This window comes from Mesocricetus auratus, unplaced genomic scaffold (assembly GCF_017639785.1).
Source record: "Mesocricetus auratus isolate SY011 unplaced genomic scaffold, BCM_Maur_2.0 Super-Scaffold_100013, whole genome shotgun sequence".
Classification (NCBI taxonomy): Eukaryota; Metazoa; Chordata; class Mammalia; order Rodentia; family Cricetidae; genus Mesocricetus; species Mesocricetus auratus.
The window spans coordinates 30,300,495-30,327,411 of record NW_024429196.1 but is presented as its reverse complement, the minus strand read 5'-3'; the positions used below and the strand labels follow the sequence as shown (position 1 = coordinate 30,327,411).

The window sequence follows — 26,917 nt, the reverse complement described above, 5'->3', positions numbered from 1 at the left end:
AAATTTAGATAAGAAACAAGGTTGCTTCACAAGTCAGTTCCAGGTCCCTCTCCCTTTCCCTCCCCTCCTCCCGTGCCCTCCCCCCCCCCCCGTTATCCCCTCGTTCCCCCAGGGAGGGTGAGGCCCTCCATGGGGGTGTCCATAGTCTGTCATTTCATATAGGGCAGGGCCTAGACCCTTGCCCAAGAGTTCAGGGTGAGAGTGCACCTCATATTGTTCTATGGGAGTCCAAAGTCCATGTGTATACTTGGGATGGGTACTGATCTGCTGCCCAAGGCTCAATAGATTACCTAGGCCTCCTCACTGACACCCAGATTCAGGGGGTCTTGATCAGTCCCATGATGGATTCCCAGGCTGATGCCTGGGATTCAAGAGTTAACCTTTGTCTGGTCAGCTGTTTCTGGGGGTTAAACCAGCCCAGTCTTAATCCCTTTGATCATCAGTCCTCCCTCTCTGATACTGGCTTTCTTGAGTTCAGCTCAGTACTTAACCAGCCACTAAATGTAGTTTCTGTTTCCCAGACTGTCTGGCCATAGGATTGTAGGCTGGCACTCCCCAGATCTATGTCTAAAATCCATATATGAGAGAGTACATGCTATGTTTCTCTTTTTGTGGCTGGGTTACCTCACTCAGGATGGTTTCTTCTAGTGTCATCCATTTGCCTGCGAATCTCATGATTCCATTATTTTTTTCTGCTGAATAGTACTCCATTGTGTAGATGTACCACATTTTCTCTATCCACTCTTCGGGTGAGGGACATCTAGGTTGCTTCCAAGTTCTGGCTATTACAAATAAAGCTGCTATGAACATAGTGGAACAGACATCTTTGTTGTATGAATGGGCATCTTTTGGGTATATGCCTAAGAGTGGAGTTGCTGGGTCTTGTGGTAGGTTTATTCCCATTTTTCTGAGGAATCTCCATACTGCTTTCCAAAGTGGCTGAACCAGTTGGCACTCCCACCAGCAATGGAGGAGTGTCCCCCTTTCACCACATCCTCTCCAGCATAAATTGTCATTGGTGTTTTTGATTTTAGCCATTCTGACAGGAGTGAGATGGTATCTCAGAGTTGTTTTGATTTGCATTTCCTGGATGGCTAAGGATGTTGAGCACTTTCTCAAGTGCCTCTCAGCCATTTTAGACTCCTCTATTGAAAACTCTCTATTTAGTTCTGCAGTCCACTTTTTAATTGGGTCCTTTGCTGTTTTGGAGACTTGCTTCTTGAGTTCTTTGTAAATTTTGGAGATCAACCCTCTGTCAGATGTGGGATTAGTGAATATTTTTTCCCATTCTGTGGGCTGCCTTTTTGTCTTGTTGACTGTGTCCTTTGCCTTACAGAAGCTTCTCAGTTTCAGTAGGTCCCATTTATTAATTGTTGATCTCACTGTCTGTGCTACTGCTGTTATGTTCAGGAAGCTGTCTCCTGTACCAATTCGTTCAAGGGTACCACCCACTTTCTCTTCTATGAGGTTCAGTGTGGCTGGATTTATGTTGAGGTCTTTGATCCATTTGGACTTAAGTTTTGTGCATGGCGATAAACATGGATCGATCCGCATTCTTCTACATGCCAGTCTCCAATTATGCCAGCACCATTTGTTGAAGATGATTTCTTTATTCCATTGTACATTTTTAGCTTCTTTGTCAAAGATCAGATGTTCATACGTGTGTGGGTTAATACCCGGATTTTCAATTCGATTCCATTGGTCTACCTGTCTATTTTTGTGCCAATACCAAGCTGTTTTCAGGACTATAGCTCTATAATAGAGCTTGAGGTCAGGGATGGTGATGCCTCTGGACGTTGCCTTGTTGAACAGGGTTGTTTTGGCTATCCTGGGTCTTTTGTTTTTCCATACAAAATTGATTATTGTTCTTTCAAGGTCTGTGAAGAATTGTGCTGGGATTTTAATGGGGATAGCATTGAATCTGTAGATTGCTTTTGGCAGGATTGCCAGTTTTACTACATTGATCCTACCTATCCAAGAGCATGGGAGATCTTTCCATTTTCTGAGGGCTTCTTTAATTTCTTTCTTTAGAGATTCAAAGTTCTTACGATACAGGTCTTTCACTTGTTTGGTTAGCGTTACCCCAAGGTATTTTATGTTGTTTGTGGCAATTGTAAAGGGTGATGTTTCTCTGATTTCTCTTTCAGCCCTTTTATCATCTGTATATAATAGGGCTACTGACTTTCTTGAGTTGATCTTGTAGCCTGCCACTTTGCTGAAGGTGTTAATCAGCTGTAAGAGTTCCCTGGTAGAGTTCTTTCGGTCATTGATGTAAACTATCATATCATCTGCAAACAGTGAAAGTTTGACCTCTTCATTCCCAATTTGTATCCCCTTGATCCCCCTTTGTTGTCGTATGGCAATAGCTAGAACTTCAAGTACCATGTTGAAAAGGTATGGAGAGAGTGGACAGCCTTGTTTTGTTCCTGATTTTAGAGGAATTGCGTTGAGTTTCTGTCCATTTAGTTTGATGTTGGCTGTTGGTTTACTGTATATGGCTTTTATTATGTTTAAGTATGTCCCTGTTATCCCAGATCTCTCCAAGACCTTTATCATGAAGGGGTGTTGGATTTTGTCAAAGGCTTTTTCAGCATCTAGTGAGATGATCATGTGATTTTTGTTTTTCAGCTTGTTTATATGGTGGATTACGTTGATGGATTTTCGTATGTTGAACCATCCCTGCATCCCTGGGATGAAACCTACTTGATCATGGTGAATGATTGTTTTGATGTGTTCTTGGATCCGATTTTCCAGTATTTTATTGAGTATTTTTGCATCAATGTTCATGAGGGATATTGGTCTGAAGTTCTCTTTCTTGGTTGTATCTTTGTGTGGCGGTTTTTAACTTGTCTCTTGGCTGGTCTCCTTAAGGCTGCTCTTAAAGCAGTAAATTATGAAAGGATCCAAAGGGTCATCCAGGACAAGGATGAAAACCCATCCCAATTCCTAGACCATCTTACAAAGGCCCTCTTACAATACACCAATGTGGATCCTGAGACTCAAGATGGGAACCAATTCCTTATGACCTACTTTTCCCCCAAAGTTACCATGATATTAGGGCCAAACTCAGACATCTAGAAAAAGGCCCCCTAACTCCACAGTCAGAAGCCCTAAATGTGGCATTCTAGGTGTACCATGGAAGGGATGAAAAGACCCAAAAACAAAAATACCGGATGATGGCTAAAACGTCTTGGCCAGCCAAAACAAAAGCCCAGGCTCCCAAAGGACAAAGACTCCACGTCCTTGTTTCAAATGCTATCAGGAGGGCCACTGGGCCCAGGCCTGTCTGAATCCTCGTAAATCACCAGGACCATGTCCAAGGTGCCATCAAGAGGGACACTGGGGCATTGATTGCCCCCATGTTCCTGATACCATGGGGACATCAATCCCAAATCGCCCTTCAACTGACCTCCTTGGCTTGGCCATTGATGACTGACGGGGCCTGGGCTCCCTTGGCCTGACCACCGCCATCTTTGACAGGGAGTCTCGGGTAGTTATCATAGTATCAGGGAGGTCCATCTTCTTCCCCCTGGACACTGGAGCCACTTTTTCAATCTTGACAAATTTTTGGGGACCAACCACTCCTTCCTGTTCCTCTATTGTCAGAGTAGGATGACAGCCCTATCAGGCCCAACAAATACCATCCCTTAACTGTATCTTTAAATGTATCCCCCTTACTCATTCCTTTCTAGTGATACCAACCTGTACCATCCCATTGCTGGGAATGGACCTTTTAGCCAAAGTGGGAGCCTCCATTCCTTTACTCCCCCTATCTGCTTGGCATCAGGCTCGCCAGCTGTTCCCCTTCTCCTCCTCCAAACCACACAGTCTGACACACTTCTTCCCTTACCATCCTCTCAGGTAGATCCTCAGGTATGGAGCACTCAAAATCCCTCTACAGCCAAACATCACACCCCTCTCATCATCCGACTACAAAACCCTGCCAAATATATGACTAAGGCTCCAAAGTCTCAGGGGACTTAAACCTCTCATCTCTGACCCCTTGTGAAAAAGTCTTCTTCACCCCACTTCTTCCCCCTTCAATACCCCCATACTTGCAGTCAAAAATCCTAATGGAACCTACCACCTGGTTCAGGATCTCTGACTTATTAACTCAGCAGTGGTTCCCCTTCATCCTGTAGTCCCCAATCCTTATACTCTACTCTCCACCATCCCTTCAAAAACTTACCTTTCAGCCATGCCCACCTCTTAATATTTCAAATTTACTCCCCCAACCAATCTCAAAATACTCCCCATCTCACTCATGCATTGAGACCCTAGAAGAGTTACAACCTCATCCTACACATATACATGGGGGAGCTCTACCCCAGGCCACCTATACATTGTATACAGATGGCAGCTCCTTCCTACATGAAGGGGTACAGAAAGCAGGATATGCTATTGTCTCAGACACCAAAGTGGTTGAGGCACAGGCCCTTCCAGCCCAAACCACAAACCACAAGTAGGGGCTATTACTTGTGCCATTCAATTAGCAAAAGGACAGTCCATAAACCTTTATACAGATTCTAAGTAAGCCTTTCACATTCTCTTGTCACATGCAGCTATCTAGAAGGAACATAGGCTACTAATGACAAAAGGAGGTTCTATAACCAATTCAAAACAAATTATGGACTTGCTAGAGGCTTCTCACCTTCCCACAGCCATAGGAATTGTCCACTGCCACTCACACCAAGCAAACAATTCCATTATTTCCAAGGGAAATAACCGAGCTGATAAGACAGCTAGAGCTGCGGCTCTCAGGGGCCTAAGTCCCCCCCATAAGCCTCAGGACACTCACATTTTACAACCCATAACTTCATCACTACCTCCCAATATTCAGTAGATCTTATGCTATCTACCAGATCTTTCACCCTAATAGTCAGGCTCTTTCTCATTTTGTTAAAACTCATTTACAGCCTACCTCTGAAGACCTGCCCTATCTAAAGTCTATCACTGCTTCTTGTAAGAAGCCATTTTAGACTCCTCTATTGAAAATTTTCTATTTAGTTCTGCAGCCCACTTTTTAATTGGATCCTTTGGTGTTTTGGAGACTTGCTTCTTGAGTTCTTTGTAAATTTTTGAGATCAACCCTCTGTCAGATATGGGATTAGTGAATATTTTTTCCCATTCTGTGGGCTGCCTTTTTGTCTTGCTGACTGTGTCCTTTGCCTTACAGAAGCTTCTCAGTTTCAGGAGGTCCCATTTATTAATTGTTGATCTCACTGTCTGTGCTACTGGTGTTATGTTCAGGAAGCTGTCTCCTGTACCAATTCAATCAAGGGTACCACCCACTTTCTCTTCTAAGAGGTTCAGTGTGGCTGGATTTATGTTGAGATCTTTGATCCATTTGGACTTAAGTTTTGTGCATGGCGATAAACATGGATCGATCCGCATTCTTCTACATGCCAGCCTCCAGTTATGCCAGCACCATTTGTTGAAGATGCTTTCTTTATTGCATTGTATATTTTTAGCTTCTTTGTCAAAGATCATAGGTGTGTGGGTTAATACCCGGATTTTCAATTCGATTCCATTGGTCTACCTGTCTATTTTTGTGCCAATACCAAGCTGTTTTCAGGACTATAGCTCTATAATAGAGCTTGAGGTCAGGGATGGTGATGCCTCTGGACGTTGCCTTGTTGAACAGGGTTGTTTTGGCTATCCTGGGTCTTTTGTTTTTCCATACAAAATTGATTATTGTTCTTTCAAGGTCTGTGAAGAATTGTGCTGGGATTTTAATGGGGATAGCATTGAATCTGTAGATTGCTTTTGGCAGGATTGCCAGTTTTACTACATTGATCCTACCTATCCAAGAGCATGGGAGATCTTTCCATTTTCTGAGGGCTTCTTTAATTTCTTTCTTTAGAGATTCAAAGTTCTTACGATACAGGTCTTTCACTTGTTTGGTTAGCGTTACCCCAAGGTATTTTATGTTGTTTGTGGCAATTGTAAAGGGTGATGTTTCTCTGATTTCTCTTTCAGCCCTTTTATCATCTGTATATAATAGGGCTACTGACTTTCTTGAGTTGATCTTGTAGCCTGCCACTTTGCTGAAGGTGTTAATCAGCTGTAAGAGTTCCCTGGTAGAGTTCTTTCGGTCATTGATGTAAACTATCATATCATCTGCAAACAGTGAAAGTTTGACCTCTTCATTCCCAATTTGTATCCCCTTGATCCCCCTTTGTTGTCGTATGGCAATGGCTAGAACTTCAAGTACCATGTTGAAAAGGTATGGAGAGAGTGGACAGCCTTGTTTTGTTCCTGATTTTAGAGTTTCTAATTAACTTATTAAATCTGATGTGAGAACTAGCTGTGGCTGAGAGTTGAGAGTGTCAACCTGAGGGCCTCTAGGGAAAGTCTGAAAGTATCCTGAGTTTGGCTGGCAACTAAAGACTGTTTAGAAAAGCTACAACTGAAAAAAATCCCACACTTGCTCTGAGATTTGAAGAGAAAACAAAAGGAAACCTAGCTGGTCAGACAGGGACTCAGGTGGGGGGACTTGGGCAGGAGTCCTGCCTGCAGTTCAAGCTTGGGTCTAAACCCATGGCCTCAAAGTGGCTTGTTCATAACCTCATACTTTAAAGTTGGGCACCAATTGTAACATGATAAATAAGAAGACCCAGAGACAGATGTTGGGGTTCAAGCTGAAGATCAGGAAAGTAAAGCAGCGGGCCACTAGGCTCAATTCTCAGCACCTAACAGAAGCTCATATTTTGCACCATACTCTGACAACCCTCATGTAATAAATGTTATTTTGTGGCCTGTAGATAGAAGTTTTCTTTCCTGCCTGATAATTCTCAAATAACCATTCTAAGGCTTCATATTAATTATAATTGTTTGGCCAATGGTTCAGTCATTTTACTAACTAGCTCTCAAAATTAAATTAATCCATTTTTATTAACCTAAGTATCACCATGTGGTTGTGGCTTACTGCTCGTGTTCTGACACCTTACACCTTAGGAGTCTACATGGTGTCTCCCTTTTTCTGCCTACTTTCTCTCCATATTTTCATTTGAAATTCCCACCTGGGTCTATTTTACCTGGCCATCCAACAAATCAGGTGCAGTAATCAAACAATAAAAGTAACACATATTTATAGCATACAGAAGAAAATCCCATATTAGTGAACATTGGAACTTCTTTGCCCATAATGCTCAATGTAGCCCCAGGTTTATTGTTCACCATTCTCATTTATGCCTCACCTTTTTGACCACATGGTACTTATCTTCCATCTGTGAGATAAAGAAATATAGACTAATCAATGACTACTAACAATTCCTCCTCAAGGGATGAAAACACTACCTATTCTCATGGAAGAATTGGCTATAAAATGACTTTCATTAACCACACTCTGCACACAGACTTGTAGGCAAACTAATTTGGGGACATCATGAATCATAGAAAATAAAGGTTTTCCTGATGACCCTGATAATTGATGGAGAATGTGTCCTTTATTTGGTTTCAGAATGGGACAATTTTTTAGTTTTATATTTTTTCTCTTAGCTGAAGCATATATAGTTCCAGGAGTTTCTGAATTGCTAGAGTAGAAGTGACAAGTCAACACATCAGGACCTGACGAATCTCCCATGAGCATACAATCCAACAGACATCCACACATGTTAGTATTCATCAGAAAATGGAAAATTAGGGTGGTCCTCAAACCTGCAAAGACAAAGAAAATCTGTCATGTATTTGATCATTATTTTTCTAGAAGGAGTGATTTCTATGTAGTTCATTTTAGCATGGAAATGTACAATTTTCTTTTCCCAAGGCATACTATTTTCTTTTCTTACTTTCAGCATTGCTTTCTACTTGTAAAGAAAGCAATAAACTAATGGTTCAAATTGTCCTGCTGTACTAACTACTCAATATATAGAAAATGAATACGCAAATGTTCAAACATGCAAATAGGTTGGAAAGATGATTCAGCTATTGAAAACATTGGCTGTTCTTCCAAAGGACTCAGGTTTTATTTACAGCACATACATGGTGGCTGAAAATTATCTGTAATGGCAGTTCCAGGGAATCCTATGCCCTCCTCTGGCTTATATAGCTTCTATAATGCATGTGGTGGTCAGATATACATGTAGGAAAACCCATATGATTAAAATATGGCATCATTGGGATATAAATTCTCTTCAGCATTAGAAATGGTTCTATATAATGTTCCACATTTTTGTAAATGCAAGTGTGTGTGTGTACCTGCATATGTTTGTGAGGCATTATTTGAGAGTGTAGATGCATATATATGTATACAAGTAAACAGGATGGCTGGCCTAGAAGCCCCAGGAATTTGTGTGTTTTTTCCTCCGGAACACATGAATTGCAAGAGCACACTATTGCACCCAGATTTTAACTATGGTTTCTGGATTTCAAATTCAGGTCTTTGCACTTTCAAGTCAAGTGTTTTAATGACTAAGGCATGTTTCAGCATTTCCTTGACTCTTAAAATTTTTATCTGTAGTTTCTTAGCTCTCTACATTGACCTCTTTATATTTCAGAAAACCAGTACTGAATGTGTTATTACATACATCCAAACAGCAGTTCTCAAACTAGAACATATAGTTCCTGAACAAAAGCACATCAGAAAGACATGAAAGTTTTCAAATTCTTAAAAATTATTAATACAGTGAAAAATGTCATATGCAGGTGATGATGTAGACTACAAAGTTGGTGGTCATACATTTAGTAAGATCTGGATTTAAGCAAGTGCTGGAGAGAATAACATGGTGTCATGATATTGATATTTTAAATGTTTCAATGGGTTCCCCAAAATGTCCACAGTGCATATCTGCAGGGAATACCAATTATTATCATCACAGTGAAGATGGAGGTTCAGCAGTGATGCAGGCACACCCAGCATACTCCCTGAAAGAGTACATACCTTCAGATAAAACAGATTAAGGTAATCATGGGTCTGCTTACCCAGATGCTGTGAATAAATTCAGAACCCTGAACAGACTAAAAAGAATTCTACAAGTTCTTTTTCCTAGTTCTGGGTTCAGATTGCCTCTTCCCTCTTTGTATTTATTGAGATAACTTTAAAAGCATTCCTCCTGAAAATAAAGTAAAACATGTTGCCTAAGTTACTTACAGTGGTGCAGTCATATATCGTAGATTTCTGTTTAGCCCATTAAGGACTTTCATATCCTCTGAACTCAACTGGAATTCAAAAACCTACCAAACAGATAAGAAACATTTTTACATGTTTAAACTGCATTTTTTGTGAACCTGCACATTGTAAATGCAAGAGACTGAAGAATGATGACCAAAATGTTGAAACCCTTGGATCTCACAAAATACAAAGATATTAAGCAAAACACTTAAATAATGACAGCATCACTATAAATCCCTCCACATATTGAATCCTTCCACAATATACAGGCAAAGGAGATTTGAACTGAAGGTGTGGAGGAAGGATAGCTAATGTGATTTAAAGAGGAAAACATCATTACTTAGATGGTCTAAGCCTGTAGTGCAGTTTTCTAAATGTGTAACACAATTCAATAATCACCATTTATATAGTTTTATTTCCACATCTGTAAAAGAACAATCAAATGTGGTTTTAAACATTGCTTAAATAGGCATTCTACTAATTATAATGATGTTTTATGTATGAATTAAGAACAATCCTGAAGGAGGTCATCTTTAATGCAGTTTCAGCAGTTTAATCAACAGGATGATTCATAATTATTGACATCTGAAACAAATGGATCAGTAAAAAATGCTATTGATCTCACAATCAATACCAAGAAAGAATGACAAAATGGAAACATCAATCATTTAATTGACAGGCATGGATATAAAATAAGCCAAATATTGAACATTATTAAAACAAAAGGGGGATATCAAGAAAACCACATAAATTAATTTTTTCTAGGTATAAATGAGACAAAATAGAAGAAGACTACTTATTATGAAAGTTAGAGTAGAATGTAAAATATCATCTACATAATAGGAAATTCCAGTAAAATGATCATTTTGGAAAGCACAACACTGTCACAACTCATAGTTTCTAAAATAATAAACAGAAATGATATAAAATGCAAACGTAAACACTCTGGTTGGAAGTTATCAGAGGGATTCTAAACTTTTTATTACAGAAAAAAACATAAACAACCAAAGAAAGCCAGGTGTGATGACACCTGATCCTACCACTTGAGTTATAAAACGCAAAAAGTTTAAAAGTTCACGGACATCTTCAACTACATTGCCAGTTTAAGGCAAGCATACTTTAAAATGACAACTTCAAAGTAAATTACCATTAGGAAACCAAAAATGACCCATAAAACAAACTCACCCAAAACTCCAGAAAACTCCCTTGACCTAAAACACATAAGAAATTTAACTGTCCTAAATTTTTCAAGTTCCCACTTTTTTTTTCACTTTTCAGTAACACCACAATGGAACAGCAATAGCTCATGGAAGCAATTGTATCCCATATAGGATGTATGCATGTATTTATTAGAAATTAAAAATAAAATCTCCATTGAAAATATGGAAATATAAAAATACCATCAAGCTATGTTTAAGTAAGAACAGAAATGAGAATCATTGTCATTTGGAAGAACTGTCCCAACCTTCGAGACATTCAACGTTGGGCTGGGGGACACATAGGAGAAAGATGGAGGATAAGAGATACGAGAAATGACACCAAGACAGGGGCCTGGTCAAGGTGATAAGACTTTATTCTTTCCAAGGAGTATTTAAAGGGCTTGGAAGAGGAAGTAAGGAGGGGAGGGAATGGGGGTGATGATGGCATATGCAAGGAAAATGTCAGGGCAAAAGGTCATTTGGAGAGGTAGCCTCCTGTGTTGCCTGGTAACCTAATCTGCAGGGCAAAAGGTCAAGGGTAGAACCTCCTGGGTTGCTTGGTAACCTGACCATAGGTTCTTACTTTATCTTTCTCAATCTTTCCCTATTGCCCAAGCCTATCTCCTGGCAGACTTTGGGGCTTTCTGTTAAGCTAATCTTTAACTGACTATTAAGCCACAGGTCTGTTTCTGAAATTTAGCAGAGGTAGTAGTGTGGCCCCGAGTCATGTACTCTCTGTGAGAATGGAGTCATATCTTCTCTATGAGAACATGATGCTGCTGCAGCTGGCTTATGGCCAGAGGCCCCTGATAGAAAACCAACTCATTTCTCATTAGGTAAAATTTGTTAATGGACCGCAAGGGTGAGGAGAGATGCACAGCCATTGATGGTGAATTTTGCTATCCCTTTTAAAATTGCAATTAGAGTGGAACACAAAAATAAGGTGGAAAGAACAGAGGGTGATATTTTCAAAATAATAGAGAAGAATATGAATGTGTTCCACACAGGAGTGCTTAATACCAGTTATTAAGAATCTGATTATATTGAGAAGGAATTCCTGTTCATGTTAATACATAATGAAAATATGAAAAGTAGAGCTTTTCAGATAAAGCTTAAAAATCCACTCCAGAAGCTGAGACCAATGTATTTTCAAAATACAAAAGCATAGTTAATAGATTGACAGTAAGAATGTGATAATTCTAGAGGAAAGAGTTACCCTGTCCCAGGAAAAATACTCCTAATTGGTTGTTCACTACAAAGTGGTCATGTCTAAAAACATATATGTACCATCAACAAAAATGAACTCAGCATGTTTAATGTATACATTGGTGCATACAAGCTCATACATACAGATATTTTTAACAATAATAACTGGGAAATAAGGGCCTATTAATTTGACAATGGACAGGCATGCAAGAAGTGAAATATAGGGAACTTCGAAGGAGATGGAGGAAAAAATGGTATAACTATATTTTAATTACCTTACCTCTCTGGGGAGCAGATGGGAGTGGGGGAAGTGAGGGGAATGGGAGGAGACTAGGGAGTGTGAGCTGGGAATGGAATGTAAAAAATAAATTAATAAAAACATAAAAAATCTACAAAAAGTAAAAAAAAGAGTATAAGAATGTCCTAATCATGTCTTTCAGTGTCTACTCTATCTTGTAAATGTATATCCATTTGCACTAGGATATGGAAGAAGATTTTCCCATATTTTGATACTTCCCTGGTGGTAGGACACTTTGCCAGTTGAATATCCCAGAAGTAATGGTATTCCTGATCTAGATTAGAACATAATCATATATGAAAGCCTTTTCCAAGAACACAGAAAACTAACATGGAATTGTGCAAAGTAGTGAAATAAAACCCAGGATGGTTGGAAGAAGAATTAAGAAGTATTAAGACAAGAGATAAAAATACTTTGTGAGAAAGGTGCCAAGGAAGTACATGTAATCTACATCTTGGAGCAGATATGAGAGAATCCATTTAAGAGCAGAAAAATCTATTCCAGGTCAGATGAGACAGGAAAAAAATTCTAACCACAGAATGATTAGTTCCATAAAAGTTTTATACATGGAAATTGGTTGTTTCTTTAATTCACACAAATATTCATGATAAAAATAAATGACCTCCTATTTGAAAAATAATTTGATGTTTACATGGTTTGAAGAAACGTGACATAAAATTAAATTTAGAGAGGTTAAATACCTGAGTGTTAAAATAACTGTGCGTAGTAAAATGCAAAATAGAAGAAACTTATTTTGAAGACCTAAAATTATGCAATCCAAGTGGGCATTTCAGAAGACAAAGGATCATTTTGTTCACTAAAGGTTACTAAATACATTGCCAATGCAATGTTGATACCAAAACAAATCTGTCTTCAATGCAATTCTAAATCTATATTGCAACAAAACTATGGTGCTTTTATAGAAAAGAATAAAACCATTTGAATATATATAAAACATAAAAGCATGAGAAAACAAAGTAGAAGGACTAGGCTAATATAGGATCCTGAGATGCCAGTGAAGAATATATGAGAAATCGTGTGAACTATTTTGAAGCCCACAGTCTCATGCATCACCTGGATGTTTTCTTTCACCCGATTTTCCTTGAGAGTGCTGTTGAGAGTCACAATACCACGCTGCAACTGATAGCGAAGTGCGATCAAGGCTGGGGTTTGATTGTATTTTTTTGCCAATCGATGAAGAACTGGTTCATCCAAGAGAGCAGGGGTGTTCTGGTCTACCCTGGGATGAGAAGTAGGGACCCTAAGTTCCTCAATATATAGCATGTAAAGAAGTTTAAAATATACACAAACGTGGCCATAGACAATGGGGTTTCCCAAGTGTGTTTCTGGACTGGTAATACCAATAATATCTTTCATTTTCTCCAAAATGCAAACTATCCCTCCTTCCAGATCACATGGGTATGAACTTAGAATCATGGGACTAAAGGTATGTCAACAACAATTGTTAATTTATGTTTAATTTTTTTTATGAGACAGGGTTTCTCTGTATTGTTTTGGAGGCTATCGGTCCAGCCCGGCCTCGAACTCACAGAGATCCGCCTGCCTCTGCCTCCCGAGTGCTGGGATTAAAGGCGTGCGCCACCACCGCCTGGCCTATGTTTAATTTTTAATGACCACATTACCATCCTGTATATCGTTGTGTTCCCAGAACCCCATAGGCAACCAGCACAATGTCATTAGACTTGCAGAAATCCAGAAGTTTCATTTGGTTGAGGTAAGGATGGCATTCTACCTGAAGATAAATGAATAAATATACCATATTAGATGAAATTCCACAAGGATATAAAGAAAAGTATTAAAATACAATAAGCTAAAATGGGAATTTCTGTCTAACAAAGTGTGAATTCACTATAACAAAACCAAGATTTAAGGAAATAACCCTTACCCATTCTGATGCAAGAAACCTTAATTCATTGCAGTGTGTCAGTTATTTTTAAAAAACGGTGAAAATAGAGGTTTTTAGGAAGCAGAGGGTGTTTGTGTGTGGATGAAGAAAGGAATAATAAAGAATAATTAGGGGATTTTAACCAAGGAGTATATAAAATTTTTCAACACAACACATACAAGTTTTTTCAGTGTTTAAAAGAAATTACTGGATTTGTGCACGGTTCTAATTCTAAAACTTAGGATACTGAGTTAATTCTCTCTCTCTCTCTCTCTCTCTCTCTCTCTCTCTCTCTCTCTCTCTCTCTCTCTGAGTGTGTGTGTGTGTGTGTGTGTGTGTGAAAGTGTAGGTCACGTACACCACAGCATGCTTTTGGAGGTTTGGAGGTCCTAGGACAAATTGTGCTAGTGAATTCTTTTCTTTTGCCATGTAAAGTGTCCCACTCAGATTTTGAGGCTTGGTGACAAATGCATTTTCTCACTAATTCATCTCACTGGCACTATGACATCTATGTTTCATTGATATATTTATATAACTACACTTTGTACATTGACTCTATTCAAACTCAACCCCCACTATTCCCTAGACCTGTAATTTCCATTCAATTCCCCCAGTTTTTATTTTTAAAAATTCTGTTGTCTGATGTTCCTGGGAACAGTTAAAAAATAACCATCTTGAGTTAAATCAACCTTTGCACAAATCTCATGTATGTGCAAATACACAATCCCTCTTTGTAGAATCACAACAGAGCCTAGCTGTGGAATGGGGGAATGCACAGAGTAAGTTTTGACTACTAAATAGTACAATAAAGCATGAACTATAAAGTCTATAGGTTGATATAGCCAGATGGGCAGAGACCTTAAATTTGGCAGATTTTAGCAAGAACTATAAAATAAAAGTTCATTCAAATAAATGAAGGAATTCAAAATCAAATCAAGAATTTCATAAGAATGTTCACACAAAAAAGAGGCAATTGGACATAGAAAATGAAAACAAAAGCAACTCCATGTCATTATCAATCGTAATTACTATAGCAACTCCTTCTAAGACTATTGGTAACCTAAACTGTAAATTTTACAAATAGGTATAGTGGAACTAGATTTATTCAGTAGATAATAAGACAAGAAGGAGCAATACAGCTGAAAGGGAGAATTAGCATTGTCAAGCTGACACCAAGTAACTGAGTCAGGCAAAAATCTTTGATGGATTCTCCAATATTGTGTGACAGTTCATCACAATGTATGAATTCCTTCTTCTAAACAATTATGCCATTCCACAGTAATTGCAATGGAGTAAAAATGTTGAAAAAAAAACACAGACCTGCCAGAAACTAACATTACTACACAGTCAAATGGAACAGCATCAACAGTGCGACACTTTATCAGTACATGACATTTTATCGACTTCCAAATGGACACTGGCTATCAGGAGGATTGTTACTTGGCAAAAATTTTAACATTAGAGTAACAAGCCACTCAAACTTAACTTTTAGTTATACAAGCTTGTAGTAGTACAAAAACTATCCTTCAGTAAAACATAAATTTCTGAATTAATCTGGTACTATAAATATTCTTCTGAATATCATTTAGAAAAGCACTGGTCAATATGAATACATAAAAGAGCTAGGAAAATATTTGGGAAATATGTGTAAAAATTCATTTTACCTTGATAAGAGAAAAACTACCTGATGGGGAATGTTCTTTAGTGTATATGTTTCTCTTATTGGTTAATAAATAAAACACTGATTGGCCAATTGTCCAGATAGGAAATGACATAGCTGGGCAGAATCAGGATATAAGAAGGGACAAACAGGATATTGTTCTTTTCTCTGCTGAGACACTGAGAAGTTATCATGGAGCAGGATAAGGAATTGCAGGTTCAGCATTCTCTGGTAAACCAAGACCAAGTGGAAATACATAGATTAATATAAATGGGTTAATAATTAAGACAGAGCTAGCCAGTAAGAAATGTAGCATCCATGTGTTTATTTGGGGCTCACGGGCTGCAGGACACGGTGGGACAAGAAAACTTATCATAACAAAATGGCACCCAATGTGATGCACAAATTTCCACATACCTGGCAAAAACTTGAAAAAGTGATTTTTAGAAACAAAAGAACATATACAAGCATGGCTTCTTGGTAGCAACATTTTCTCAGATGGGCTCTGATTTGCTGGAGACAAGCAGACACTCATGCGGCTCATTTAAGGGATTCTTCCAGACTCAGCATAAGCAGGAAAAACTGAAAGGCTATTTTAAGGGGCCCTCATAACAACTGAATGGTATGTATGAGCAGTTGGCAGTGGCAGTGACCACATCTCCAAGCCAGCAGCATGCTGCTTAATAGCAGCATAGACCAAGGCAGTGAACACAGTTCCCAGTGCTAGTGGTAAACTCAACCACATTTGAAAGACAGAGGCTAAAATACCTGCCACTTTAATTTTAGCAATGTTGTTTAGCAGATAAAAGACTCATGGCAAGAAAAAGATACATATTTACAGTAAAAACAGATTCAGATGAAGTAAAACCTCTAAAGGGTTTACACTGTGTTTAAAAATATACACACCATTGTGAGAGAAAAGAAACAGAATAAAGTGGTTTAAAAGAGAAATAAATAGAGTAGCTGGGGTGATGGCACATGCCTTTAATCCCAATAGTCAGGAGGCAGAGGCAAACAGATCTCTGTGATTTCAAGGACAGCCTCGCATACAGAGTGAATTCCAGAACAGGCAAAATTACACAGAGAAAACCTTGTCTCAGAAAATGAAAAACAATAAATAATAGGAAAAGAAATAGAGTAATAAAAACAAAAGCTACATAAAGAGGAAAAATACACAGGGGATCTGGAAACTGTATGCTATTGTGTTGTCTTTGAATTTTTTTGCTTGCTGAAGAACAAAAGCGGCTAACATATATTTGATTATAAATGTTGCTGGATTGATTCAACTTATATATTTTAAAAATGCATTGACTTCAAAATTTAAGGGCATGTTACTTTGGAAAAGAGGCTTTATTTTTCTTTCCACAGAAAATGAAAAGCTGTGGATTCCTTCTAGACTAATATGGTTTGATCAAGCAAGACCTCCTGAAGCAATGCCCCAGGTGATCCAATATCTAAAACAGTTAAGATGATGCAGGCAGCCTTACAGAGTACTACAAAAAGGACTTGAAAAGGTTTCTGTGTTTCTAAGCATCCCTATATTATTCCAGTGCACCCAAACAGCAGGAACTAATTTGGAGAAAAGAGCAGCCACATTCCCAAATATTGTTTATAAATGTTTGTTTTCATTTAAATGTGGTTGATTATAAAGGGTTAACAATAGCAGTCAATCTCCTAAAGAAAAAAGGGGAAATGACATAGAAATTAATATTTTGCATTGGTATGGGTTTTCATTTATTGACACAAATTTAAGGTCAGTTTTGTTATATGTATATTTCTCCTCTTGTTTAGGAATTGTGTTTATACAGCTCTTTTAAAAATGTAATGTATAATTAAATACAGTTTATATATAGTCACCTATAATAATAAAAACATATGGCTCTGTCACTTAGGCTTTCTAGATATACAGAGATATATTTGAGATGGATAGATAGTCCTCAATCCTTTCAAAAACCTTCAGAAAATGACATTTAAAATGATTTAGGGTTTTTCATGACAGTGAGACAAATGCTCCTGGCGACACCAATTATGTCAGAGAGGAAGATGGGCATCAAAAAAACTTGTTATGGAGTTTGCTTTTGATATTGCAAGACTAGCCATTTGGGAAAGAAACTGCTCTTGCCTACACTGTTTGACTGTATGCTGTAAAAAGTGGATATACAAGACCTACAGGAAAGTGGCTGCTGAACTTTCAAAACAAAATGGAGCAGTACTGAAGGGTTCTTGCTTCATGGAAAAAGGGTCTGCCAGACATTCTGCAGGACACAAAGAAAAATGACTGACAGACTGCCAATGCAGATGGACAGTTTAAAATTTCCTGCTTCACTGAGAAGTCTGCCAGACACACTGTGGCCTGTGGGTTGAAGATGGATGCCCCAACATTACAGAGGAACTTTGGGTGATTGTCCAGGCAGTGAGATGTTTCTATCAGTTCTGGAGTTTACATATTATCTTTCTGTGGTATTTGATGACGTTGAAAAAAGATAGTCATGGTTATGATTTTCCTTAGTTGTGATAAAAGATAAATTACATGTAAGATTTTAGACTCACAAAGATTGGATAGATGACAGAATATTTTCTTTAAATTTTGCTAAATGTTAATGGGCTGCATATTGTTCTTATTTGATGACTGTTTTGTTATTTATTTTACTATGTTAAATATAAAACCCTTAAGTGTGCTCAATGACTACAGTCAATCATGATCATTTATACCTCTCTAAAATCTGCCTAAACAGTATCTGCCAATATTTTCTACTAAAACTTCAGATAGTAAGACACAATCAACTGTCATAAATACCCTATGTATGAACAATCTGCTGTTGCTTCTGCTCTTCCACAAAGCTGAGATGAATGTGAAAAGAGTACTTTTCAAACTGTGACCAGAAGGAAAGCAAAGGAATGGACAAGGAGAAGAGGCTGATGGTTCCCACCTGGTTGCACACAGGCTTGTACTTGAGCCCTGGCTTGTTCAGGATCATCTCCAGCTGCCTGCGGTTAAAGTTAGACACTCCAATGGACTTGGTCAGTCCTGCGTCCTTACACTTCTCCATGGCCTAAAGAAGAAAATATAGTCACAATATATTTTATGGTGTTGCCTTTGTTTCTATTACATTTAAGTCATGCACAATACCCTAGATCTTAAAACAGTCCTTGGAAATAGCCTCAGTTTTTGACACGTAAGACATATCCCACTCCCATGATTGAAATTGTGGCTAGACTTTTTCAATCATTGCATTCCCCCCTATGCTCTCTAATCCCACTACTTACTTCCCAGGTGGCACAGAGGTCCACTATGTCAAATATTAATTTTCCATGTTCATCTACTGGAATCTCATCTTCTCCTGCCTGGAAGAGAACCAAATGTTACAGTACCTCTTGACAAATGCATTTTCTTCAGCCAATAGACTCTAAACATAGTGGGTGCTGAGAACTAAGCTTTCATATGACAGGTAGATCATAGTTAATGTAATTATACTTGTCATGTATTTTAATTTTAAATTAATGAAATTTCCTTGGATACTAGAATTCTACTTTTCTTATATGTATTATGTGTTCAAAAATATTGCATTTCTGAGTCAATATAAAGTGTCCTAGTTGACTTTTATAATTATTTAGGGCTGACCACTTGGTGGACAACCTAATTGGGGTCTCCACCCTGTAGAAGACTATTTCTCTTCCTCTAATTCCTTAGTTGCCTACAGTCTAGTGTGGAGAGAGAAGATTGTCCTCTTCCACATTAACCTGTATTCTGGTCCTTGTTCAGGTCTTCTTTAGTCAACATAGTGGTTAGACTTCATGAGCATAGCTTCCCTGATGTCTTTAGAATATGCTATCTCACAGAAAACTTCATACTCCTCTAAATATTATAATTATTCTGCCCTCTCCTCTACTGTGATCTCTGTACCTTAGCAGAAGTTGTATTTTAGATGCACAGAACCTGTAGTTGTCACTTTACTAAACCATCATAATTATATACTATTCTAGATGAAATATTTCTGGAGATTCAAATGACATACTTTCAGGGCCATTGGGAAATGAATAAGATACAGGTCCACATAATCCAACTGAACTTTTTTCAGTGACTGTTCCAAGGAAGATCTCACCAGTTCTGGGCGAAGGCAATTACACCAAACCTACAGTAGAAGGTGGAATTCTGGTTGAATTAATGAATTTAGTAATTTGTCCTTTACTTTACCTAACACAGAAACATTTTCTACTTATTTGAAATTGATATACACAGGGGGAATATTCCACCTGTTCCCAGATGTTCTTTAATGTGATTTAGACATGCATATATCTCATTTCTATTAAGATTTAATCTTGGAAATTACTCAAGACCCAACATTTTCATCAAACAACAATGATTATGATCATTATTATTATATTTCAACAGATTTAAAATGTACAGTAAGAGCCTAACACCCTTATCTAGTCAACTCAATAGTTAGTGGCTAGAGTATCTGCATATGTTTATAGTGTTTTGTTTATTTAGTATATACATATGGAGGCCAAATGTCAATTTTGGGTGCCTAACTATGTCACTCTCTATGTAATTTTTAAATCATATATATGTAGGGAAAATATTTTTATATTTTGTTGTATACTAGATTGGCTATATCTTACTTAACATCCAAAATCTAATCTTACTTTCTCTTACTGATAAAAGTATCTAAAATTTTCAGAGTAATGAGAACTGTTAGAAAGTTTTTCAGGAAATAACCAAGTATCTGTCTTCCCAAGTCCAGTTTGCATCATATTCCTGTGAATGGAGACGTAAAAATTATAGGCATCATAACAATTTAAATTCATGAATAAAAGACATCAATGATGAGAAAATATTCTCTGTAAATGCTATATCCAATATACAAATGCATGTGAGTAAAAGGTAAACAAGTAAGTACAATTTGCCATAAATTACTGATAGAATCATATGATAATCACTGTAAATATCATGGTTCATTCACAAACCCATTCTGTAAACAGTACCTTGGATGTATAAAATATATCTTCTCTCCTCACAGTGCCATCAGCGATCTTGGTTCTGATGGACTCTCCCACATACTCTTCAGTTTTGTAAATAGAAGCACAATCAAAATGGCGGAAGCCAGCATCTATAGCTACTTTGGTGAGTTCCTTAATCATACTCTTGGGAAACTGAGGAGAAACAACAGGTACCATTTATAGATAGACAGGCCTAAATCAGAATGTTTTCAGGCATGACAAGGTAACCTCTCCGGTATCTTTTCCCCATGTATTTTGTAGTAAAGACTCCATCTAAGTTTATTGTGACATTTTTCTCTGGTGTAACAAGAGAAAGGCAATTGGGAAACCTCCCATACTTTGGCAATCATAGGTTATTCATTATCACAGGATCCAGGACTTGCCACAGGGGAACATTAGAACAGTAAAACCAAAACAAGACAAAAAAATTAAAAAGGAAAATATGCTAGAGCTATTAAAAATTAAATGTTGTTCAAAGGAATGATCCCCACCCCCAAGTCAAAGCCATAAAAATGAATTCAAAGTTCCAGAATGTCAGCTATTTGGTGATTTCAGAAAACAAATAGCTATTTTATTCATGCCCCAAAACAAATGCTGACTGCACAAAACTGACAAACCATGAAGTTTCAAAAACACCTACTTTAAGAAAAATAACTGACTCCCCTATTCTGTCCCTAATGACCCTCTTTTCTTCTTCTCATTTTCTAGAAAGATACAGCTTAAAAGGTACATCTTTGTTCTCTTGAATTCTGGTGATTAAGTGACTGAGTCCTGTGCCATCATCATAGTATGACCAGAACTTGAGAATCAATATTCTCTGGCATCAAATAAAATGTTATCTAGCTTTTGAAATTGATAGTTTACGTAAGTGACCTGAAAAACTCTACATGGGAACTCCTACAGCTGATAAACACTTTCAGCAAGTGGCAGGATACAATTTTAACTAAAAAAATCAGTAGCCCTGTTATATACAGACGATAAATAGGCTGAGAAAGAAATCTGAGAAACATTACCATTTACAATAGCCCAAACAACATTAAATATCTGGGGATAAGGCTAACAAAACAAGTCAAAGAACTGTATAGTAAGAACTTTGAGTCTTTAAAGAAAGAAATTAAAGAACATACCAGAAAATGGAAAGATTTCCCATGTTCTTGGATAGGTAGGATCAATATAGTAAAAATGGCAGTGTTTTCAAAAGCAAGCTACAGATTCAATGTAATCCCCATTAAAATCCCAGCACAATTCTTCACAGACCTTAAAAGAACAGTTCTTAACTTTATATTGAAAAACAAAAGACCGAGGATAGCCAAAACAATCCTGTTCATCAAAGCAACGTCCATAGGCATCACCATCCCTGACTTCAAGCACTATTACAGAGGTATAGTTCTGAAAATAGCTTGGTATTGGCACAAAAATAGACAGATAGACCAATGGAACTGAACTGAAAATCCTGATATTAATCCACACACTTAAAACACTTGATTTTTGACAAAGAAACTAAAATTATACAATGGAAAAAAGAAAGTATCTCCAACAAATGGTCCTGGCATAACTGGGTATTGGCATATAGAAGACTGCAGATAGATCCATATCTATCGCCATGCATAAAGCCAAAGTTCAAATGGATCAAAGACCTCAACATAAATCCAGCCACACTGAAACTCTTAGAGGAGAAAGTGGGAGGTACTCTTGAATGAATTAGTACAGGAGATCACTTCCTGAACATAACGCCAGTAGCACAGACACTGAGATCAACAATTAATAAATGGGGCCTCCTGAAACTGAGAAGCTTCTGTAAGGCAAAGGACACCATCAACAAGACAAAAAGGCAGCCCACTGAATGGGAAAATATATCCACTAACCCCATATCTGACAGAGGGCTGATCTCCAAAATTTATAAAGAATTCTAGAACCAAGTCTCCAAAACACCAAAGGATTCAATTAGAAAGTAGGGTACAGAACTAAATAGAAATTTCTCAATAGAGGAGTCTAAAATGGTGGAGAGAGACTTGAGGAAGTGCTCAAAATTCTTAGCCATTAGGAAAATGCAAATCAAACAACTCTGAGATAACATCTCATTCCTGTCAGAATGGCTAGAGCCAAAACACCAATGACAGTTTATTCTGGAGAGGATGTGGAGAGAGAAGAACACTCCTCCACTGCTGATGGGAGTGCCACCTCATACACCCACTTTGGAAATCAGTATGGAGTTTCCTCAGGAAAATGGGAATCAGTCTACCACAAGACCCAGCAATTCCATTATTCGGCATATACCCAAAAGATGCACATTCATACAATAAAAACATCTGTTCCACTATGTTCATAGCAGCATTGTTTGTAATATCCAGAAACTCGGAGCAGCCTAGATGCCCCTTAACTGAAGAGTGTATAGAGAAAATGTGTTTCAATTACACAATGGAGTAGTATTCAGTGGAAAAAAAACAATGGAATATTGAAATTTGCAGGCAAATGGATGGCACTAGAAGAAACCATCCTAAGTGAGGTGACCCCATCACATAAAAACAAATATGGTATGTACTCACTTATATATGGATTTTAGACATGGATCAGGGGAGTGTCAGCCTACAATCCCACTGCCAGAGAGTCTGGGAAAAAAGAAGGACCCAAAGAGAGATATGCATGGTACCCCAGATAAGGGGAATGAGCCAGGATCTCCTGAGCAGATTGGGAGCATGGGGGGAGGGGAGAGGGAGCTGGAGAAAAGAAAGAGGGAGAAGAGAAGGGGAGAGGAGGACATGGGAGAGCAGGGACATTAAGCAGGGGGAAAAGTAGAGGAGAGCATGATCAGAGATACCATAATAGAGGGAGCCATTATAAGTTTGAGGACAGATCTGGCACTAGTGAGATTTCAAGTGATCTACAAGGATGACACCAACTGGCAAACTAAGCAACAGTGGAGAGGCTAACTTAAATGCTCATCCCTGATAATGAGTTTGACATCTACCTTATATGCCATCCTAGAACCTTCATTCAGTGACTGATGGAAGCAGAGACAGACACCCACAGCTAAACACTGAACTGATCTCCTGGGGTATAGAGTTGGGATTGGGTCAGGAGCTGGGGAGGCTGGTGGGGGAGCTGGGAAGGAGGGGAGGAGGAGGGGGCTGAGATTGACGTGTGAAGCAAACGTGTTGCTAATTTAAATTAAAAAAAGAAAAAAATTCTCATCCTTTGTTTCTTCCTACTAACTTAATTCTTACCTTGTGGATCCTCTATGAGCTTTCTCTCAGGAAAACAAGACAGAACTCATCAATTACCCCAAACACCGACTTAAATGAATACTATTTACAGCCTCCATTCAAAGATCTTCAAATCCTGTCTCCAAATCATATTATTTGTTCAGGCAGTGTAATTGACATCCACATATTACAAAATCACTGTTCTTATTTTTATCAATAAAATTATAACACACTACTTTTAGCTTCTTTTGAAATCCTTAGGTGCTCCCAATCTTCTCCTGCCTTTCATTCTACTTTTCTCTACAGTTTAACCAAATCTTGTCAATGTTCTTCATCATTGTCCTTTGGACACTTTTAAAAGTCCTTAGTCCATTGAGATGACTGAACAAGTTAAACATTTTTAACAATCCTAATGACCCTTTTTCAGTTCCTGAGAACCACAAGGTAGAAAAGAAATGACCTAAATCTGTTGGTCTCTGTCCGCCGCAATGGTACTATGGAAAACAGTTACACAAGCACGCTCCTAGAGAGTGAAAGAGAGGGAGGGGGTAATGGGGTAATAGAAAGAAGAAGAGAGAAGGGAGAGAACAAACAAAATCAAAAAGAATAAATGTATAGAACAAAAGAGTGAATACAAAGCTCTGGAACTAGTCCATAGATACTCATCTATGGTCAAGCTAAGCACATTCCTGGGAAGTGGCTTTGATTCTGGGCAACTGAACTTTCCAGTTCCATACTTTCATTGCAAAGAATTGTTTGCACCATTGTCTATGAAATCCAACATGTTGAACACAGCTCAATTATGTCTAAATACCATTATTAAGTTCCACATTTCTGCTAGAACATTGTCCCATTTTTATTTTCTTATTCATACTTTAAAATAATTTTAATGTGTATAATCACCTCATATGGTATCATGTTACTTAGGGACATTTTCATACAAGTACGTAAAGTTGTTGAGCATATGCCCCACCCAAAACTGTGCTCCTTCCCCCTTTTCTTTCTCTCCACACTAATATACTTCATTAACCTAAAAAATTAATTTATGATAGACATGTAAACACATGAACGTGTATACCTATGTAAAATCAATGAACTAAAATTAGAGAAAACATGATATTCATCCTTTTGAGTCTAGGCTTATTTGTTTTTATAGAATTATTTGGGTTTTCTTAAAAACAACATACCCTTGGTCATCATTGTGGTTGAATGAACATATGTACATTTTGCATTTGTTTTGATGTTGGGGACCTAGGTTGGATTAATAACTTAAATACTGTGAACAGTGTTACAATAAAGACTAGTGAGTAAATATTTCTATAATAAGTTTACTTGATGTCCTTAAATAGTCAACCAGGAGTGACATATTATATTTTCTTTATATATTTATTGAATGATGGGCATGTGAACTGATTCCATGTATCACATATAATAAAAGATGGTACAACAGGCAAAGATAATTAGATAATAGCCCATATGTAGGCAATGTCTTTTAAATATGTCTCTCAAAGCATAAGAAGCAACAGGAGAAATATAAAAATAAAATCTCACTAAAATTAGAGATTTCTCCACCACAAAGCCCATATCCTGTAATTAAAATTTAACACTCACTCAAGAAAAGTGAAAGTCTGTAGAAAATGAGGAACCATTCTTATCACAAAGCACTAGTGTCAGAATTTTGTATACAATTAAAAACTAACAAAAGCCACATAATCCATTTTTTTAATGGGTACACTATCTGAATAGACTTTTCCCAAAAGGACATATACATTGTAATTAAACATTAAAGACTCTACAATATACATTTTCAGGCAGTGAAGCAGAAGGAAATAGACTTAAAAGAAAACAGGGCTCCATGAAAATTTGCAGCCAGCCAGCCAGGGACTACAATCTGTCTCTTAAGGGTCTTTCTCTATTACAACACACAGCTCTAGGCTGGGGAAAGGAAGAATCCAGGAGGCCCAGCGTCACTAAGAAGTGAGTGACTTTGCAAGTCAGGTAGACTTACTTTATTCTAGTTCTACTTCTTCTGAACCCTCAACCCCAGCATTACTGTTTTACCTTTATAGGTATAGCAGTACCCAAGCCCAGCACAGGAATGAAGTGCCCATCATTGAGTTCCACACGCTGACACTTGGAGTTCATCGTCTGTCACTCTTTAAGATGAGCTGGCTGTGCCTCACAGGTCATTCAAGAAATAGGAGTCCCTCCTCTGCCTTCCAGGCTAAAGAATAGTCCATGACATGTGGGAGGAGTTAAGTTGCTTTCCATAAATGAGGATAAAATGAGAGCCACTTAACTTATTTATAAAAAAGAGAAATCTTTTTTCCTTTTTATTGAAAAATATTTTCAGCTTCGAATTTAAAATAAAATTAAAAAAAATAAATTTTAAAAAGGAAGAAAGAGAAAAGATTTTTATACAGTTGATCCTGCTATCCCCTTTCCCTCCCTTCTCTTCTAAATACCTCCCCTCCCTCCCAGATCCACCCCTTTTCTGTCTCTCATTAGATAATAAACAGGCTTCCAAAGGAATATATGGTGTGATATGATAACAACATAATATAAAACAAAAATAATACATTGGAATAAGACAAAACAAACAGAAGTAAAAGAGAACAAAACAACACAAGAAATGCATAGATACAGAGACCCATCAGGAATCCCATAAAAACTCTGAAGTGGAAGCCATAATATATATGCAAAAGAACTGTAGAGCAAAAGATATGTGTGTGTTTATGATAATAATAAAAGTAATATTGAGAAACAGGCTAAAATGGAAAAAAGAAAAACAAAAGCCCCAACATGACATTGTGAGCCAAGGAACCTCCAAAGATGCTAACAGACGATGAGCTTATCATTTTCTGTTGGTCACCTACTGCTGGGTAAACAGTCTACCCTCAAGAGTTGTGTTTTCCCAGTTAAAATTCTTGGGAAAAAAACTAAATTTTAATTTTCAAGTGGTTATCAATTGGAGATTAATTCTGGGTTGGGGTAGAGGCATGTGTCAATTTTTCCTTATAGCTCTAAGATCCCATTTGGTACAGATTCATATAGGCGTTCTGCATGCTGTCTAAGTCCCTCACAACAAGAGTAAAGTAAACTCGGGCACTGCTATTGATCTCACTCCATGCTTTTGAAGTTGCTCCATAAAAACTCTAGCTATCTGATCAGAAATATCAAGAAAAGTGATAAAGCTTGTACCACAAATTTTTTTTCATTTCAGAACACATTTTCTTTTTTATATATAAACTTTTTAACTTTAGAAACAATCTTATTTTACATATCAATCCCCCATTCCCTTGCCTTCCTATACTCCAATGTCCCCCACCCAC

General features: G+C 37.7%; 1 protein-coding gene across 1 annotated transcript; it reads right to left on the bottom strand.

Annotated features, from left to right (window-relative positions):
- Positions 1-7,463: 7,463 nt before the first annotated feature.
- LOC101843587 (aldo-keto reductase family 1 member C21) lies at positions 7,464-25,756 on the bottom strand. The gene is made up of 9 exons (XM_005071753.4): positions 25,647-25,756; positions 20,368-20,535; positions 19,398-19,514; positions 18,649-18,726; positions 18,312-18,434; positions 13,459-13,568; positions 12,890-13,055; positions 9,092-9,174; positions 7,464-7,659 (listed from the first exon to the last, which is right to left on the bottom strand). The coding sequence occupies exons 1-9, from the start codon at positions 25,728-25,730 to the stop codon at positions 7,617-7,619; spliced, it is 972 nt and encodes a 323-aa protein (XP_005071810.1). The 5' UTR covers positions 25,731-25,756; the 3' UTR covers positions 7,464-7,616.
- Positions 25,757-26,917: the final 1,161 nt, after the last annotated feature.